Source organism: Eumetopias jubatus, unplaced genomic scaffold (genome assembly GCF_037043125.1).
Source record: "Eumetopias jubatus isolate StellerSeaLion01/CBP00866 unplaced genomic scaffold, mEumJub1_p1.0 scaffold_7, whole genome shotgun sequence".
NCBI classification, from domain to species: Eukaryota; Metazoa; Chordata; class Mammalia; order Carnivora; family Otariidae; genus Eumetopias; species Eumetopias jubatus.
The window spans coordinates 74,130,495-74,147,469 of record NW_028274813.1 but is presented as its reverse complement, the minus strand read 5'-3'; the positions used below and the strand labels follow the sequence as shown (position 1 = coordinate 74,147,469).

At 53.5% G+C, this 16,975-nt stretch overlaps 1 protein-coding gene across 3 annotated transcripts in view; it reads right to left on the bottom strand.

Moving 5' to 3' along the window:
* TEP1 (telomerase associated protein 1) overlaps nt 1-16,975 on the bottom strand; it is a 38,024-nt gene that overhangs the window by 2,870 nt on the left and 18,179 nt on the right. For all 3 annotated transcript variants that reach the window (XR_015768540.1, XM_088024702.1, XM_028119423.2), the window contains exons 15-50: nt 16,815-16,973; nt 16,558-16,635; nt 15,449-15,579; nt 15,085-15,144; nt 14,020-14,178; nt 13,244-13,420; nt 12,900-13,020; nt 12,181-12,305; nt 11,806-11,919; nt 11,594-11,711; nt 11,241-11,435; nt 10,947-11,122; nt 10,692-10,848; nt 10,399-10,578; nt 9,876-9,968; nt 9,447-9,579; nt 9,143-9,293; nt 8,757-8,890; nt 8,448-8,536; nt 8,069-8,183; nt 7,400-7,640; nt 7,078-7,201; nt 6,098-6,222; nt 5,872-5,971; nt 5,504-5,659; nt 5,146-5,358; nt 4,735-4,888; nt 4,420-4,632; nt 3,670-3,830; nt 3,317-3,430; nt 2,045-2,152; nt 1,546-1,678; nt 1,375-1,451; nt 1,136-1,268; nt 860-996; nt 590-714 (exon numbers count right to left, since the gene is read on the bottom strand). Coding sequence is in view for 2 of the 3 variants with exons in the window: in XM_088024702.1 (XP_087880828.1) it covers nt 590-714; nt 860-996; nt 1,136-1,268; nt 1,375-1,451; nt 1,546-1,678; nt 2,045-2,152; nt 3,317-3,430; nt 3,670-3,830; nt 4,420-4,632; nt 4,735-4,888; nt 5,146-5,358; nt 5,504-5,659; nt 5,872-5,971; nt 6,098-6,222; nt 7,078-7,201; nt 7,400-7,640; nt 8,069-8,183; nt 8,448-8,536; nt 8,757-8,890; nt 9,143-9,293; nt 9,447-9,579; nt 9,876-9,968; nt 10,399-10,578; nt 10,692-10,848; nt 10,947-11,122; nt 11,241-11,435; nt 11,594-11,711; nt 11,806-11,919; nt 12,181-12,305; nt 12,900-13,020; nt 13,244-13,420; nt 14,020-14,178; nt 15,085-15,144; nt 15,449-15,579; nt 16,558-16,635; nt 16,815-16,973 (4,979 nt within the window). In the remaining variant the exon portion in view is untranslated. The remainder of the gene's footprint in view (nt 1-589; nt 715-859; nt 997-1,135; nt 1,269-1,374; nt 1,452-1,545; nt 1,679-2,044; nt 2,153-3,316; nt 3,431-3,669; nt 3,831-4,419; nt 4,633-4,734; nt 4,889-5,145; nt 5,359-5,503; nt 5,660-5,871; nt 5,972-6,097; nt 6,223-7,077; nt 7,202-7,399; nt 7,641-8,068; nt 8,184-8,447; nt 8,537-8,756; nt 8,891-9,142; nt 9,294-9,446; nt 9,580-9,875; nt 9,969-10,398; nt 10,579-10,691; nt 10,849-10,946; nt 11,123-11,240; nt 11,436-11,593; nt 11,712-11,805; nt 11,920-12,180; nt 12,306-12,899; nt 13,021-13,243; nt 13,421-14,019; nt 14,179-15,084; nt 15,145-15,448; nt 15,580-16,557; nt 16,636-16,814; nt 16,974-16,975) is intronic.

Genomic DNA, 16,975 nt, shown 5'->3' with positions numbered 1-16,975 from the left:
TATGCCCTCTATAGCCTGCCCCCAGTTTATCTTTTCAATCCAATTCCCCCACCCCCCTGCCCCCACTCTCACCAAGAACCCAACTACTCAGCTGTGCCCAGAATATACCATGCACTCTCATGCCTCCCTGCCTTTGGTTAATACCAATTCCGCTTCCTGAAACACCATTCCCTTCCCTTATGGGTCCAGAAAAGTCCTACTCATCCTTAAAGCCCAACCTCAAATAGCAACTCTTTTTATAAATTTCTCAAATTCTGGGAGTTATATAGACCTCTCTCTTCCTTACAGCACTAATCACTCTGCTGATTGCTGGTGGTTTACTTAAGTGCATATTCCTCTACCGTGCTTCCTAAATTAAAAGGTAATTTCAATCTGGTTCACACAGCCTGGCTCAGAGCTATGGCATAAAGGAAGCACTTCATAATTATTATTTATTTTGGGGAGTCAAAAACAATTTCCCAAGGACTTTTCCCCACTTAACTAACATCCTATTGACCTAGTTCAGAAGTAGAGGTGGAGTGATTTGCACAAAATCCGGGGTATAGGGAGACCATCTATGTATCACATTAACCCAGCTGCCCCATCTCACCTGAAATTTCTGGGTGTTGAACCTTCCTGCAGTTCCACTTGCCACTCGCTGACCTTTTCATCAGCGCTGAGAACAATCAAGGTGTGTGCCGAGTACCACACCAGAGCACTGATGTGGCCTGGAGCCTTGTGAGCATAACAAGTCCATCTCAGTCCTCCTGAGGAGCCAGGATTAACCCCCTTTCCCCTCCCAGCCATCTATGAACATACCAGTCCACGCACAGCTGGGGCAGAAGTCACACAGACAAGCACCAAGGTTGCCCCAACTCACCTGTGCTGTGGCCACAGCCTTAGCTTCATGCCACAGGGTTAGTTCCCCAGTTCGATTCCCAGACGCTGCCACGGAACCATCTGGGGCCCACGCCACAGCAGTGATGGCTGCAGGACTCCTGGGTGTATATGTGTCATCTGGAGAAGGAAGGAAGTGATGCATTAGAAGCTGGACCACCACTGAGACATGAGAGGAGATATCAGGCCACCCTTGACCTTCATGGCCCCAGTAACACACCCCTCTTTCATATGTTGCCTCTCTCCATGCCTCACTCACCTGCTTCCTCAGGGACCTGCCAGAGCCGGACGGAACCATCCTCTGAGGCGGTCAACAGGAGGCCTGAGGTCTCCGAAACTGCGGCTGCACTGATTGGGCCACTGTGTCCCAGGAGGGTGTGTGTTTGAAACACCTAGGAGGAGAGGATGGAGGTGAGACAACAGGGGGTCAAGGCCACAGGAGGCTGTCCCCCTCTGCCCTCTCCACTCCGTCCACCCCAGTCCTTTCAGGGAACTCACCAAGAGTGGATGCCACAGCCGTGCGGCCCCATCCAGTCCAACAGTCACCACCAGAAGCTCTGACCCAGGCTGCCCAGCTGATAAGGCACAGAGATGAAGTGAGAAGAAGGAGAGAAGCGGGGGGTGGGGGTTGGGGGAGAAGGGAAGAAAAGGGAGCTGATGTTTCCCTACCTGCCCGGGGCTCCAGGGCAGCTGCACAGTGGCTGATCGGTCCCGAGTGAGCAGGGATGCTCGTCAGCTCCACGCCCTGATGGTCCCACACTTTCAAGGTCCCATCTCGGCCCACAGACACCACGTGTTCTTCCTGCCCCAGAACACGGGATCAGAGCAGAGTTGCACTGAGCAGGACGTAGGGAGTATGACTCCTACCACTGAGGTGAGGGCTGAGCACTAAAGGCTTAGGAGATGTCCAAGAGTGCAGAGAACCCAGGGACACAGGCTGGGTGGCTCAGGACTGCAATCCTCCACGAGGCCCGGATACCGAGCTGCCCTCTCCCTCCCCTCACTCCAACCCTCCGTCTCAATACCCTCATCCTGCTCTAATCCAGGCCCGGGCATCTCATTCTTTATACTGCTTTTGCCTTTGAGATTAGATACCCAATGCACCCAGGGTCCCAAAGCCTCCTTAGCCCACCCAGGGCCCCCAGTGAGCTCTGCACCGCCTCCTCACCACGGCCACCACGGCGCTCACAGCACTCTGATGACCTAGGAACTGGCCAAGCTGCTGTTGCCGTTCTGGGTCCCACAGCCCCACAGAGCCGTCACTGGAACAGGAGACCTGCATAGTCAGAGGTTAGAGGAGTGGGATTATCAGCAGGCCTCCAGCATTTCAGTAGGTTTATAATGTTGGGGGGGGGTGGATTAAGGCTTGTGATTAAAAACATAGGCTGTCCTGGGTTCAAATCCTAGCTCCACCATTCTTTACTTTATGACCTGTGGCAAGTTCATCTCTCTGGGCCTTATAAGGATTCTCATCCAGTCAATGAGGATAATAACACTGTAGCTATTTGATAAGGCTGCTGTGGGGCTGGAACACCTACATGAAGGACTGCCTGGTACATACTGAGCACTGCATAAAGAGTGGCTATTGTCCTTGTTATTAACATACTGTCAGGGCGCCTGGGTGGCTCAGTCATTAAGCGTCAGCCTTCAGCTCAGGTCGTGATCCCAGGGTCCTGGGATCAAGTCCCACATCGGGCTCCCTGCTCTGCGGGAAGCCTGCTTCTCCCTCTCCCACTCCCCCTGCTTGTGTTCCTGCTCTGGCTATGTCTCTCTCTGTCAAATAAATAAATAAAATCTTAAAAAAAAAAAAAAACATACTGTCAGTCAACAAACCCAGACAAAGGTGAACAGTCTGCAATGCCAAGGAAAGATCTGGCTACCAAGAAGGCAGGGGTAGAGAGCAGACTATGACAACTCTAGTCAACTGATTCTCACTCCTTTCTCATCTCTTCTTAAGAAGTGTGGGGACTGTGCACTGGGAAACTAGGCTTCACCAATCTTGAATGCATAATTTGAGGGTTGTTTTTTTTTTTGCCTTAGGACCAAAGAAATCACAGCAGTAGCCTCTAACTGCAGGGAGGGTACCCTAAACCGTTGGGGAGACAGTTCTGTATTCTTGTTAAGAGTGTAGGCTTTCTTATATTTAGTGTTTCAGCCTCATCACTTACATGACCTTGGAAATGTTCTTTAATCTATCTGAGCTCAAGATTCTTGTCTGTGAAAGAGATAGTAGTACTGTCTGCCTTACAGGGAGTTGTGAAGACTAAGTGAGGCAAGACATATGAAGAGCTTAGTTCAATGCCTGGCACATACTAAGTGCTCAATAAATGTCAGCTATTACTATTACTATAAATGGGTGTCAGAAACAAGATGACATGGGCAGTGTGGTCCTCCCCCAGGAACCCTGCTGAGCTCTGCCCACCCCCACCCCTTCCCTTACCAGTCGGTTGTCTTTGGTCCAGGCACAGCCAGTGACCCAGTCACGGTGACAAGCAGAGAAGGAGCAAATCAGAACAGGGGCTTTGGGCATCCGCACATCCCAGCAGAAGAGATTCTGGATAGGTCCCAAGAGAGGGAGCAATCAGGACCATAGGAGGGAGGTAGGAACATCAGGGCCATTTCCAGCAAGAAATTTTAAGGGAAAAGGGAGTATCAAGGAAGGGATGGTGGACAGAAGCAGCTTAGGAGGTGTGGCAAACCAAAATGCCTCAGAAGCCACGGGAAATGGACTGTTGAGGAATCCAGGGCCCAGAGGGGCTGTGGGCTCAAGGTGGGAGGACCTCCGTGGCTCACCCGGTCCCTGCCCCCAGTGGCCAGCCTGCCTCCATCGGTGCTGAAGCTACAGCAGCTTACGGCAGCCTCATGTTCCCGGAGCTCAGTGCCACAGGGGAAGTCTTCTGCTTTCTGTGCCAGTGTCAGCAACTGCCTTGGCCAGAGGCGCACTGTGAAATCTTCTGCATTGGAAAGAGGGAGAAAGGAAGAGTCCCTGAAAGAGGAAGTGAGACGGGACCCCAAGGACAAAGGCAATCACGGGTGAGCACGATATTCGACGACAGCGAGTCACAGGCTGTGGACAATCTGAGTGACAAGGGTCAGTCATCATATGAGGTCACGGGACAGGGACACCAGGCACTCCCAGCTCTGGCTCTTCAGCTGTCTAACTCCCTGCTACACCTCCAGACCCTCCTCTTCTCAAGTGACCACTATCACTTGGACCAAGTATCCTACCTAGAGAGGACTAAGACCACTCTGCATTTTCACCTCAAAATCTCTCCCCTCAACGTAAGGGAAACCCAGCCCTATACACAGCAAAGTCTCCACCCAGGCAGAAACTCAGAGGATTACAGGGATTACAAAGAGGTCCCCGAATCAGGATTTGGAAACAAGAAGAAACAGTCCAGACTGATGATGCAAGAGAAATGCATTTAAAAGCACTTTGAAAGTTGTAAAAATAATTACGTGTGTTTCCTGTACACATACACATATAAATGGAGGAAAGGTATGAGCATATTTAAAAGGAAGCTGCCCACTGCCCAGCAGTACCTGAAGCAGAAGCCAGGAGTTCTTTGGAGGTGGCCAGTCCCAACACGGGCTTCTGGTATCTGGACAAGAGCCAGAGGGACTGAAGGGAACTTTCCTGGAGAGCCCAGCCTCGCAGGGACCCGTCTTCTGCACCGCTCACCAACACCTTAGGGCTTAGCCAGACCAGTGCAGACACTGCTACATCTAGTGCTTGACGCTGAGCCCCCTGAGGACCTAGAGCATGTGGAAGAAACAAAGAGCGGGACACGTGGAAAGGGAGTTCAGGGTGGGGAGGCTCTTTCCAAAGGCTCAAACACCCCATCCCCTCTCCAGTACCTGAAGTGATTTTGTAGACCCTGATGCCATCTGCTCGGTACCCAACGGCCACCCGATCACCATCTGGGCTGAGAGCCACAGAGAGGGCAGGAGGGAGAGAGAGGGAATCTAGGCACCCCCGGGGCCGACCTAGAGATCCAGACCACACCTGAACCTGAGGGCCAAGAACAGGACTTAAAGACAGACCACTTCCACCCCCAGAGTGAGAGCCACCCCCATTAAAGTCCTCCTCCCCCTAAAGTCCTCGCCCCTCTTCTCCTGAGGGCGGCCCATGCATACACTGCACCCTCTCCCTGCAGCTTGCACCAGCGAAGCTCCTCCACACTCTCCCCCACAAAGGCTCCACCCTCACCCAAATAGGCCTTTCCTCCCCCCTCCTCCTAACCTACCACCAGCACTCTGCCACCAGACCTTGCCATCCTGTCCGGCCGTCAGGAACTGGCGCCCAGCACGCAGGAACCCGGCAGCAGCCACACTGCCATGGTGGGCAGGGAAGGCAGCTAGCCGTGCCCCCTCGAGCCAGGACCACAGCTCCACCATGCTGTCCAGCCGACCCACAGCCACAACCCGCCCAGGCACACTGAACGCCAAGGTACGGACAGAGGCCCCTGGGGCTCCCAGTTCCTACACGAGGAAGCAGAAATGGAACGTGAGGACCTACTCTCAACACAAACCCAAAGTGAAACAGAATGTGGACGTCCGTCAACCCGTATCTTCAGCTCCCACCCTCTTGGGCTTCCTCCCCCAGGGCGACACAGGACCTTCTCACCTTGGTGGCTTTGAGCCCATCCACATGGAAGAAGCTGAAGCTGCCAGCCCAGCTGCCTACAGCTATGACCTGCCCCTCTGGGTGGAAAGCAACACAGTTCAGGGGCCGGGGACACGTGTGCTGGAAGGCCAGCTGCCCATGGACTGTGTCCCATAGCTGAAGGAGAGAGAAGGAGAGAAAGCTAAGTGCCCAGGACAGATGCCTGACTTCTCAGTTCCGGAGGCCACCTTGTCCAGTCCCCTGCCCTCAGCAGGAAAGGCCTTCCCCAGGCCAAGCAGTCAACAGCTCTGCCACACGAAGAGAACAACTTCACGGGGCTGACTTGGCATTTAGGGCCACTTTGACTACCACTGCCCCTTGGTCATTACCTTTAGGCATCCCCCTAGGCACACAGTGGCCAGCAGCCGACCGTCTGGGCTTAGGCAGCAGCCGGTGATTTGGTACTGGTGAGCACTGGTCTGGAGCACCCTATCCCAGGTAGACAAAGTTAGACTTCTGGGACCCCCTGACCTCCCACCTCTTTCCCCTGCCCCGGGGGACTCCCAACAAGCAGAGAAGGCCCTCACTCCAAGACATGGGGGAGGGGCCCCTTACCGACAACTTTGCTGCAGGTCCCAGAGCTCCAGAAGCCCATCAAAGGCAGTGAGAAAGAGGGCCCTGTCTGAGAGGAATGAGCAACAGGAGACCCCATCGCAGCCGCTCACCAAAGACTTCTCCTCCTATGAGAACGAGCAGGGAAGCACGCTCAGGACATTCCCCTGACCCCCAGTGTCCAGCTACATCAAGCTCCAACCAAAAAGGAGGCCAAGGCAAGAAGGGCTGGAGAAAGGGTGGCCCTCTGGTCCCACATCAGGAGCACTTATTAAAAGTGAAAAGCTTTGCACCCCACTCCAGATGTAGGCCAAGCCTTGGTTCAAGTGGGGCCACTTCTTCTCCCCTCCTCCCAACCCCATATGCATCCTCAAGTCACAGAAGATTCTGATGGGTCTGTATGTATGCATGCATATATACATGGCGGTAGGGCGTGATATGGGTGGGAGGCAGAGAGAGGGAGTGGCTGTGGCTGTGGGACCCACCTCTCCAGCCTAATCTGCTGTTACCTTCCCTTAAGAACCTTCTGCTGCAATCATTCCCAGCAATCTCCTGGAAACATTCTCCCCTCTGCCTTTCACTCAACTAGAATGCATGCCCTTGCCTGTCCCATGTTCTCCTGGAAGTACCCAATGCACTCAGCTCTTGTCTACGTCACATGGCTATGTTTTGGTTCCTTTTCACCTTGCATGTCATATCTTTCAACAAAACTGACCACTTGGTGGGCAAAGACAAAGTCCTAGCCCTGTGTTTTTGCAATGCTTAATACAGTACAGCCTTAGTACAGCCTTGAATGGAAGGTGCTCAGCAAATACTGTGGAAGGCGTGATTGACTTAACACCAAACCTTTGATCTGATGTGAGGGAAATACAAGTTGCTGAATCAAACAGGGTGATAACAGGTGGGGCTGGCTTGCTAAGGTCTTCAGGGCAATCTGTGAGGCTTTTTCTGGAGACAAACTCTGCCCACCTTGAGTGTCCTACCTGCCAGGTTCTCAGGTCCAACAGGTAAACCATCCCATTGGCAGTGCCCACGGCAGCTCTTTGCCCACTGGGGGAGAGGGCCACTGCTGTGGGGGATGAGGAAACTGCCAGAGACAGGCTGGAGCTAGAGAAAGAGTAGGAAGAAAGGAAGGAAATGAGGAATTCAGGGAAGGAAGGGAACGGAAATTCACGTTTGCATTCCTGTGCCTGAATCCCCCTGCTCTTGATGGGGACTCTGGTCCGCCTTTTCTTCTCCAGTTTCAGAAAGGGCTGTAGCTTGCTCTCTGGAGAGCTTACCAGCATCCGGGCCCATGGGCCTTACCTCTGCTGGCCCTCCACAGTGTGGGGTTTATTCAGCCATCGTAGTGTGAGCTGGAGGCGCCATCGCCGGAAAAGCTGTGGGGCCTGGAGGCAAACAGGTGAGTCCAGGGGCTGGTTGGCTGCCTGCTGGGGCAGGAGCAGGGGGTACTGGCTGAGGACTGGAGCCTGCTGCCTCAGGAACAAGTGAAACACAGCAGTGTCAGCCTCAGGAAGACTTTGTTTGTCTGCAGGGATTGAGGAAGCTGTGGAAAAGATACAGACCATCACTGGGGAGCCAGCCTGGACGCCCATTAACCCCAGGACCAAATACAGTCATATGATGTGTCTAAAATGTTAAGTCTTGAGGCCTTCTGGCCCTACTTCAGGAATACCTGTTAAAAGTACAAAGCTTTAGGCCCCACTCTGGACCTAGGGAACCAGAATCTGGGGACCCAGAGATCTGCAATTTGAACAACGTTCCCAGGTAATTTTATGCCTGTGAGAACCTTTGATCTAAGAGATCTGGGCAGAAGGTCCCCCTGAAAATCACCTGCTTACCCTCTTGGCATTTTCAGCCTGGGAACAGAAATTTAACTGTTCTTTGCGTTATACCTCCTGCCCCACCCCCAGCACACCCCCGTGAACACACCCAGGAGGCCAATATCTCAGAGAAGCCACTGACTTATCTCACCATAGAGGGCATGGGCCTCCAGGAGCTGAGAGAGCAGACCCAGTTCCAGGTGTGCAGCAACCACATGGAGATTGGTAAGGAATTTTGCAAGAAGGCCACAGTTCCCGCTCTGGAGCTGGGAAGGTCAGATTGGACTTATTAGGATGTGAAGAAGCAGGTGAGAAAGAAGAGTCTAGTTCTAGGCCCTGCCTGTGCAGCCAGGACCTCAACCTAGGAGCTGGGACAAAGGACCTGGAGGGAGAGGGCAGGAAAACTGGACGGAGAAAGGTAGGGAGGGGTCATGGCAGTGGTGACAGTGGTGGTGGTCAAGGGGGATTGGGGTCTCAGAATAGTCAAAGCAGTGCTTGGGAGAAGGTGCCTATGGGATCTCGAGACTAACCAGGTGGTAAGGCAGATCTGCCAGAGCCTCAGGGAGGCAACTTCGGAAGGTGCCTGAGGCATCAGGGTCACAAGTCCTCCAGAGTTGAGCTGCAGGTGTGGGTCACAGAACAGACATTGAGATGGGCTCAGCCCTAAAGCATCTCCAAAGATCGCATGCCACAGGTCACAGCAAAAGCCATCCACACACTGGAGTGGCAGGTAAGAGGGCCAGCCGAATGGGAGCACCAGTGGGTGGTCCTGGCCTCCAAGTGCAGGCCCCACTCTCAGTGCCCTGGGGCCAGTTTGGGCCAGTTCGGGCTGCAATCACCTGCAATGAGGATGTGTGCTGTCTTCTCCAGCCCCGGCCTCTTCCCATATCGGCATTTAGCTGCTGTCCTCAGGGGCCCGGCAGGGAGGCAGAGCCGGGCACCAGCACGCTCCAGGGGGCCCTCCCCTAGCAGACTGTCCTCATGTGAGGGAAAGAGGACAGGAAGGCGGGGAGTAGGCCTGTCAGTGAGCACCTGGCATAGCTGTGGGCTCCCATGCCCACCCACAGAGTGGTAAATTGAGTGGCAGCCCATTCGGGTCCTGGGAGACAGGTGTCAGGGGCTATACCCAGGGAATGATGGGATGAATAAAGGATCACATGGGGCCCTGGCTCAAAGACGGGAAGGCACAGGAGGTTGGTGGGAGCTCAACTGGGGGCAGCTGTACCTGCGCAGACTCTGGACGAGGTAGGCAAATGGGCCCATGGGGTAAGGGTCCCCACTGTTACCAGCTGCCACTGCTTCTTCCCAGCTCTTGGACCCCCTGGGAAGTATCCGCCATGCACTCAGCACGCCATGCAGCTGGTCCACAGTCAGACCTGAAAACCGCGGCTCTCTGAGGCTCTCACCAAACCACACAGCATACCCATCCCATGACACCTGGTCCTCCTCACGCCACTCACTGAGACCCCAAATGAGCCAATGTCATCCAACCTGCGCTCTCGGTCTCCCATCCCACCCCAACCACTGACCACTACGTGTGGCTTCAAGGGTGGCCAAGGCTTGGGGAAGGACATCGGGGCCATGCTCTTGCTCCAGGGTGCCCAGGATGTGCTGCAGCAGCAGGGGGACAGTGGCAGGCAGGGTCCGGAGTCTCTCAGACACCTGGGAGAGGAGGGAGACTGGGCTTCAGTCAGTGGGCGGGGAGGAGAAGAGGCAGCTTTCATTGTGGGGAGGGGAGTGGGCAGCAGGAGGAACCATGGGAAAGGATGTAAAAAGAAGAGAAAGGGTGGGGGAGGAAGGGGGTAGGGGTGAGCTGAGCATGGGGAATGGTGATCGCAAGGTGGTGCAGGATGAGGGTAGGAAAAGTAGAGGGATGGGGGTGAAAGAAGCTGAATGAAGAATGGGAAGTGGATTAGGACTGAGAAAATGAGGGGTGAGGATTTACGTCCCCAACCAACCTGCTCATAGAGCGTGTAGAGCCTCAGGTGATCGGTGACCAAGCGCAGGTAGAGCGGCAGGGAGGACCCCCGCTTCACCAGCAGTAGCCGCATCTGACAAGACAAAGGGGCCTCAGCGCGGGGAGCAGAGAGCCTGCCACAGCCAGCCCTCAGCCCCGAGCTCCACCGCGAACGCCAAGCCCACTGCAGGGTAGTGACTCCTCTGAGAGTCCCCAGCAGGCGTCACCTGATGGCCTCACCTCAGAACACAGCCATCCCTTCCCTCCACCGCTCTGCCAACCAGCCTCTCTTTCCGGAAAGCTCCCATGGTTCAGCCTACCCCACCCAATAACCACAGCCTTACGCCTCCCCTCACGGGGACAGGCCCTGGGAGGCCATTCACCAGGGGGAAAAGGCTGCCTGGTATTATAAGGATTCCCAGTTATCTTATCAACAGCTTCCCCCTGGCACAGAGTTCCTTCAGAAATGAAGGAGCAGGGCTGCACGGGGTCCTCACACCCACCGGCCCTGGCCTACATCCAACCTGGTTGTTAAAAGGTGACTCCTCCAGCCGCTTCCCGTACAGAGCCAGCTCTTCTCTCACCAGCCGGGCCCGGGCAGACGGCTCCAGAGGCCCCAGGGCCACCACATGGGCACCTTGGCTCTGCTCAAGGGTCTCCCGCAGGCCCGCATCAGTAGACATGCTCAGTACCATATGCACCCGCTGTGATATTTGGGCAAAAGGAGAAGGAGATAGAAGGAAAAAGAGAAGGACAATGTGGGAGAGGCCCCCTTCCCCACTACTGCATCCCACCCCCACCTCCTTCTCACACTCACCGGGGGAAGGCTCTTCGGGATCCAGTCTGAGACTGGCTGCCCATGCTGACCCACCAACCTGTCAGCCCCATCGATTATCAGCACCAGAGTTTGGCCACTTTTCAGGGACTGAGCATACTCAGGCAACAGCCTCTGCTGGAGCTCCCATACCAGGCCCCTGTGTGTGCAGGGTAAGGACCGGGGTCAGGAGGAGAGGGAGATACATGGGTGGTGTCACGTGGCATCAACAAGGCTCGGCTAATGGGGGATACGCACCGGTAGGTGGTGGGGAGGGCGCCTGGCTTTTGCAGTTGGCTATGCAGATATGCACAGAGGCGTCTGAGCAGGGTGAGGGCAAGACCCTGGTCTGGGCGGGCCCCTGAAAAGTGGAAGAAGACTAAGGGGGCCACCTTGGCCCCATCAGGAGCCTTCAAGGCTGACACAAGAGATGCCTGCATGGAAAGCAAAGAGAAAACACGGTCACATTTTCCATGCACGACCCCATGTGGCCCACTTCCTTCGCCCACACAACCTTTCCTTCCTCCTGCCCAGGGCTCTGAGATTATGTACCAGGAAGGCCGTCTTGCCCTGTCCTGACTGCCCAGTCACCAGGCTCAGCCTCTCTCGGTGCAGCATTAGCTGCTTCACCATGTCCCGAAGAAGGTGTGGTCGGGCAGGACTCGGTGGGTTCTGCAGCTGCTGGAAGGTGGCCTGGACCAAGTCATCATCTGGAATGGACGCTGGCTGTTCCAGCTGGGCCCCAGGCTGAGGGCAAATGGGACAGTAACTGACAATGTTTCCATGCTCTTAGGACCCCCAGGCCTGAAAACTCACAGAACCCCCACTGAGTTACTTCCCACCCAGGACTACCCAGACCACCCTACCCCCTCTCCACTCCTCTGGCCATGGGTGCTCCTGCTGACCTGTAGGTAAAGCTTCTGGATCATATTCCACACATCCTGCAGAACCAACTGCCCAAACTCCTCCAGACCCCCAGCATAGGGCCGGCCAGCTGCCACACCCCCCCACTCACAGGGGTATCTGTGGGCAAAGTGAGCACAAGCAGAGTCAGACTGCACCTGGCTCCCCTCCCCACATCTCTCCCTGCAGGGGCTCTCTACCTCCCCTAGCTCACCTGCGACAGGTAATCCCTTGCTGCCTGCTCAGGAAGCTCTTCAGTTCTGAGATCCGACGTGCAGCCTCTTCAGACTCAGAAGTAAAGTCAGATTTCCATACATCCGGCACAGAGCTGACCCCCAAAGATAACCCAAGAGTGGAGCTACGCTCAGACCCCAGCCTCTCTTCAACCCCAACCATCAGACCTGGCTGTGGTTCCCCGAAACTCCACAAGTGGGGAGATCTGCTGGCTTCAGCAGCAAGGCTGATTTGGTGCCACGAGGCAGCTCTCTGAGCCCTGTGCTCTCTTCCAGCCTCCTCCCTCCTACACTCTGAATGCCGGGGAGAGAAGATATGGCCACCGAGCCGCGAGGCCCAGAGGCGACAGCAGTACCTGAGGAAGCTGGAATCCCGGAAGTAGATGAGAGCTTGGGCAGAGGGCTGCAGGCGCAGGCCCCGGTCCAGGAACTGCATCACCTCCATCTCTGTCACAGAGCGGCCTGGAGGGTACCGCTGCGCCTGCGGGGAGAAGGCAGAGGACAGATGGGTTCGGTCCCGGGTCACACTAACCCCTCCCTCGAGACCTGCAAAGGTCCCAGGCCTCCTGCATCTCAGTAATGATCCCTCCCCCCAGCCACAAGCCAATAAAACACAGCTAATAGCTAACATTTACTGAACGCCTGTCATGCATTGAGCATTTTTAAAAACAGGTTTCCAATTCTCACAGTAACCCTGCAGGATAGACACCACCATTCCTCTTTGATACATGGGGAAGTTAAGGCTGGGTTAGGATAAGCCATGTCCCACAGAGTCAGGCAATCTGTAAATGACAGAAGGGAGATCAGAACTCAGATATGTCTGAGAGCAAAACCTAAACAGACCTACACTCTTACCTCTCGCATCCCTTGGCCAACTGAAAGATACTTCTCAAAGGAATCCCTTCATCTGGGACTTGGCCACTTGCACAATCTTCTGCCTGGGATTCACTTCAAGTGTCAAGGAGCTGCCTGTCCACAGTCCCAAGGTTCCTGACACACTGGGGCTTCTCTGCACCCCTGCCCCAACCTTTGTTTCCTCCCCAGACCCTGCTCCCAACCTTGCTGTCTGCCTTACCCAGCGGAAGTGAGGATGGTCAGGGAGGTTGTAGTTGGGGGGAACGTAGCCATAGCGGGAGCCCAGAATCCCCACAAACAGCTGTGCATTCTCCACCTCCCCCAGGCACACTTCCAGTTGTCTGCAGACATGGTTATGGAGGCATCAGATCAGGGGATACAGGTACACATAGGAAGACAGGGCCATGGCTCACAACTGAGCAAAGCGGAGACAGGCTGCTCTTGTTAGCATCCAAAGAGCCCTAGGCTCTCAGCCTTCCTTGCAGCCTCCACCCTACGCATGTCAGTTCTACCACTCAAGCCCCTCGTTCCTGACCTGGCTCCTCTTCTCTGTGGCCCCCTCACCTGTTCCTACGGGTCTCCTCCTCAGTGACGCCCCAGCGCAAGTCGATGGCATGAAGGCTGATGTGGTGGGGGGCCGCTCGGGCCTGCAGCGCTGGCAGCACGGATCTCAGCAGCAGGTCCCGCTCCCCGTGCATGTCCCGGAAAGTGGAGGAAATGAAAAGCCGGATGCTGTGCCATCTGGGGGTAAGCAGAGGCCTAGGCTCAGTCTAGGGATGGGCCTCACAACCCAATTCCACAGATGCGCCTGTGATCACCCTTCAGCACAAGCCAGCACAAGTAAGGTATGACGGACAGCAGGGGGTGTCCAGTGGGCCTCAGAGCCTCAACTGCACAGCCCTGGAGCTTAAACCCTACTTGCCATTTCTCATGCACCCTCCTTGGTCAGCTGATTATTAGACACTTACTATTTGCCCACGGTGTGCTCATGACAACACGGTGAGGAAAGCACAATCATTATCTCTATTTTACTAATCGAAAAACTAAAGCTTTAAGAAATGAAAACCAATTAGCCCAAGATTCAAGCTACTATTTGGCAAAGCTGTGATGAGAAAGCCGGAACCTATACTCCTGAGCCCTCTCCTTGAGCCCGCCTCACAGACTGACCCCCTTCCCCAGTAGAGAGAGGAGTAGGCTCACAATGTGACAATTTCCTCTGTCAGAGAAATCCCTACCTGGGAAAGAGGAAGCATACCTCAAGCAGCATCTCAACAGCCAGAAATGCAGCCACCTGCCCATAGCCTCTCCCAATTCACAAAGGCAAAGAAACATAGACTAACCCAGGCTGGGAAACCGGAGCCAAGGGGCTTAGAGCATTTTCTTCCAGTGGCCGGAGAGACAGGTCCCCTGTCTTTCCTGGGGGTGGTGGAATCTTGAATATTTTGTCCATTTGGCCCACATGTTCTAGAAGACGGGAGGCCCCACGCTCAGCAATGAACCTGACATAAATGTGACCGAATAAATAACAGCGAATACCAGTGGCAGAAACAGATCTTCCAAGGGGTCAGGGGACAAAGATGTAGCTAGGGAAGGTCACCCAGTTAACTGGAGCTCCTTAAGGAGACAACCATAAGCAGGGAATGTAGACTTAAAATAAACCAGAATGCAGAACCAAGGGGGGAAGGAAGAGGGAAGAAACCCAGCTCTAGTCCCTCCTGCTATGCATGCTTATCATGGGCTTTCTTTGGGTCAGGGGCAATTAGGCTGGCAAAGGTTAAGATTAAAGGTTAAAGATTAAGGCCATCAGCTCTGTATCAGCCATAAAACTTCCTTGGAGAAGGAGGAATGCGCATGATAACAGCAGCTGGGGGCAATGGAGGCATACAAAGGAAAAGGTAGGAGAGAAAACAAGTAAATGAGAGAACATGGAGAGAAAGACAAAGCAAAAAGATTTCTGTAAATTTGGTGTCTATAAATAAATTTAGCATGAGACTTCCTCTGGATCAAGAATGGAACAGAGGCCACAAACAATGAAGAGAAATTTTTAAAAAAATGAATAGAAATAATGTGACCAACTCTTGAGTTTTTCCCTTAAAAGCAAACAGTGCAACCTCCCCTGTCCCTTTTCCTTCTTCATACTAGATGTCATATAAAAATGAGGGCTGGAGCTGGAGCAGCTGTCTTGAGCCATGAGGTGAAAGCAGAGTATTTGAGGATGATGGAGCAAGAAGATAGAAGGTGCCTGGGCCCTTCTAGCACTGTTGCTGCTATACCAGCACAGCTGCAAAAGAGGAATAAGCTTCTATCTTGCTTAAAAAGAGAAGTAAAGGGAGTAGAAGCCAGGTAATCTCTGAAAGATGTTCTAACAAAACCCCTGATCCCTTCAGTGTCCATTCTGTACTCACTTCAGGATCCCGTCAGTGTAGCCTGAGAGTGTCACGTTATTGGGATTCGAATCTGGTAATCTGGCAAAGGAAGAAGCAGCCACTACCCATCAGAAACCGTGCCAGGAACACAGAGTCACTGCTCTCTAGGATGGATACCCCACTTCTGCACTTTTAATAGGGGTACGTGCTAGGCTAGGGCTGGGGTGGACCCTCACAAAGGGGCATGGAGCTAGGCTGAAGACTGCAGAGAAGGTTCTAGTACTTAAGAGGCAGACACAGGGACGTGCCTAGTGAGTGGGAGCGTCCCAAACTACAGTAGGGGTAGAGAGGAAGTCTGGAAACCTATCTTCTGGCACTGGACAAGAAGTTTAAGCATCCTTACATGCTACATGTCCTTTCCAGGGGGACAGCAACAAAGAGGCACTTGGAATTCACATGCTGCCAGAAAAGCTGCTTGGCCTCATTTACCAGTCTGTCACACATAGTGTTGCCAAAGAGGATGACCCTGTCCACCTGTAAGATGAAAAGGAAGGGGCTGAGATCAGGGAGCAAAGCGACAGAAGAAATGCTAATAAACTCAGGATATCAAAGGAAGAGCTCCCTGGGGATTAGGGGGTTGGGACAGCTCCGAGGGGAATGGAAATTGTCTCTCCAGAGAGCATTTAGGATTGAGGAAATCACTACACCCTGACACAGAGGGGCAAGAAAGTGGAGGGAAGGAAGGTGGTGTGCTGTAGCTGGTTCATTCAGGCTCACAGAAGCTGATTGATAAATTTTTAGGGGGGCGCTTGTGCGGCTCAGATGGTCAAGTGTCTGCCTTCGGCTCAGGTCGTGATCTGCAGGTCTGGGATCGAGCCCCACATTGGGCTCCCTGCTCAGCGGGGAGTCTGCTTCTCTTTCTCCCTCTCCCTCTACCTCTCCCCTCTGCTTGTGCTCTCTCTCTCTCTCAAATGAACAATGAATAAGTGAAATCCTTTTAAAAAAATATTAAAGTAATTTTTTAGTAATTTTGTGAGCCAGTTGTTAAACATGGCCACTATTAAACATTAAATTGTATAAAAAATAAAGGCAACAAATATTCAGAACTCATCACTTCCTAATTATTTTACTACATTTTACCATTATCTACTTTTGGTCTTACTTAACATCTATTGTATCTATATCATAGAAATACCATGTAATGTGTGCTACTGAGCATCACTTCCCAACTCTGTTCACTGATACCACGCTGGTAGCTTGAACTCAGCTATGATAGGAGTATTTAACACCATAGAAATTAGCAAATGCTATTAAACAAAGCTTATTTTTTCCAGAGAGCTGGCTGTGAAGCATTTAGCAGCGTACCACTGGGTAGGGTGCTACAACCAGCTGGGAGTGGAGGTGGGTAGTGTACGTAGTTTGAAAGACAACCTCTGAGAAATCAGAGCCATCAGTTGTGGGGGGCAAAGTGAGAAGGGGGCAAGGGTTTCTCAGGGACTGGGAAGTACTCACAGGAACTCTTTGGGCAGCCAGAGACAGCAGGTACTTCCCAAAAGTGTTCATGGACCATTCACCCTCTTCACCCAAATCCTGAAGGAAAGAGTCTCATGTTCCTTGCTGGCACAGGAGATGGTCAGTAAGCAACAAACACCATTTTCTGCTTGGGAAATCTTCAGAACAGTCTATATCCAAGCCTTTCCTGATTTATCTGGCTGTGTCCAGCACCAGGTCCTTCCTGCCTTTTTGTATGGTGGGGGTGGGTGTCTGACCTGGACCTGAGCCTGGAGCGTGCGGGCAGTCTTCAGGATGCCTTCTTCTGCCTTAAGAACTGCAGTCCTCATAGTGCCTCCTCCACACAGTAAGAGATCCACCTGCTCTGCCCGTGCAATCATCATCCCAATCAGCAGCAGCACATAGTTTATGGGGGGCT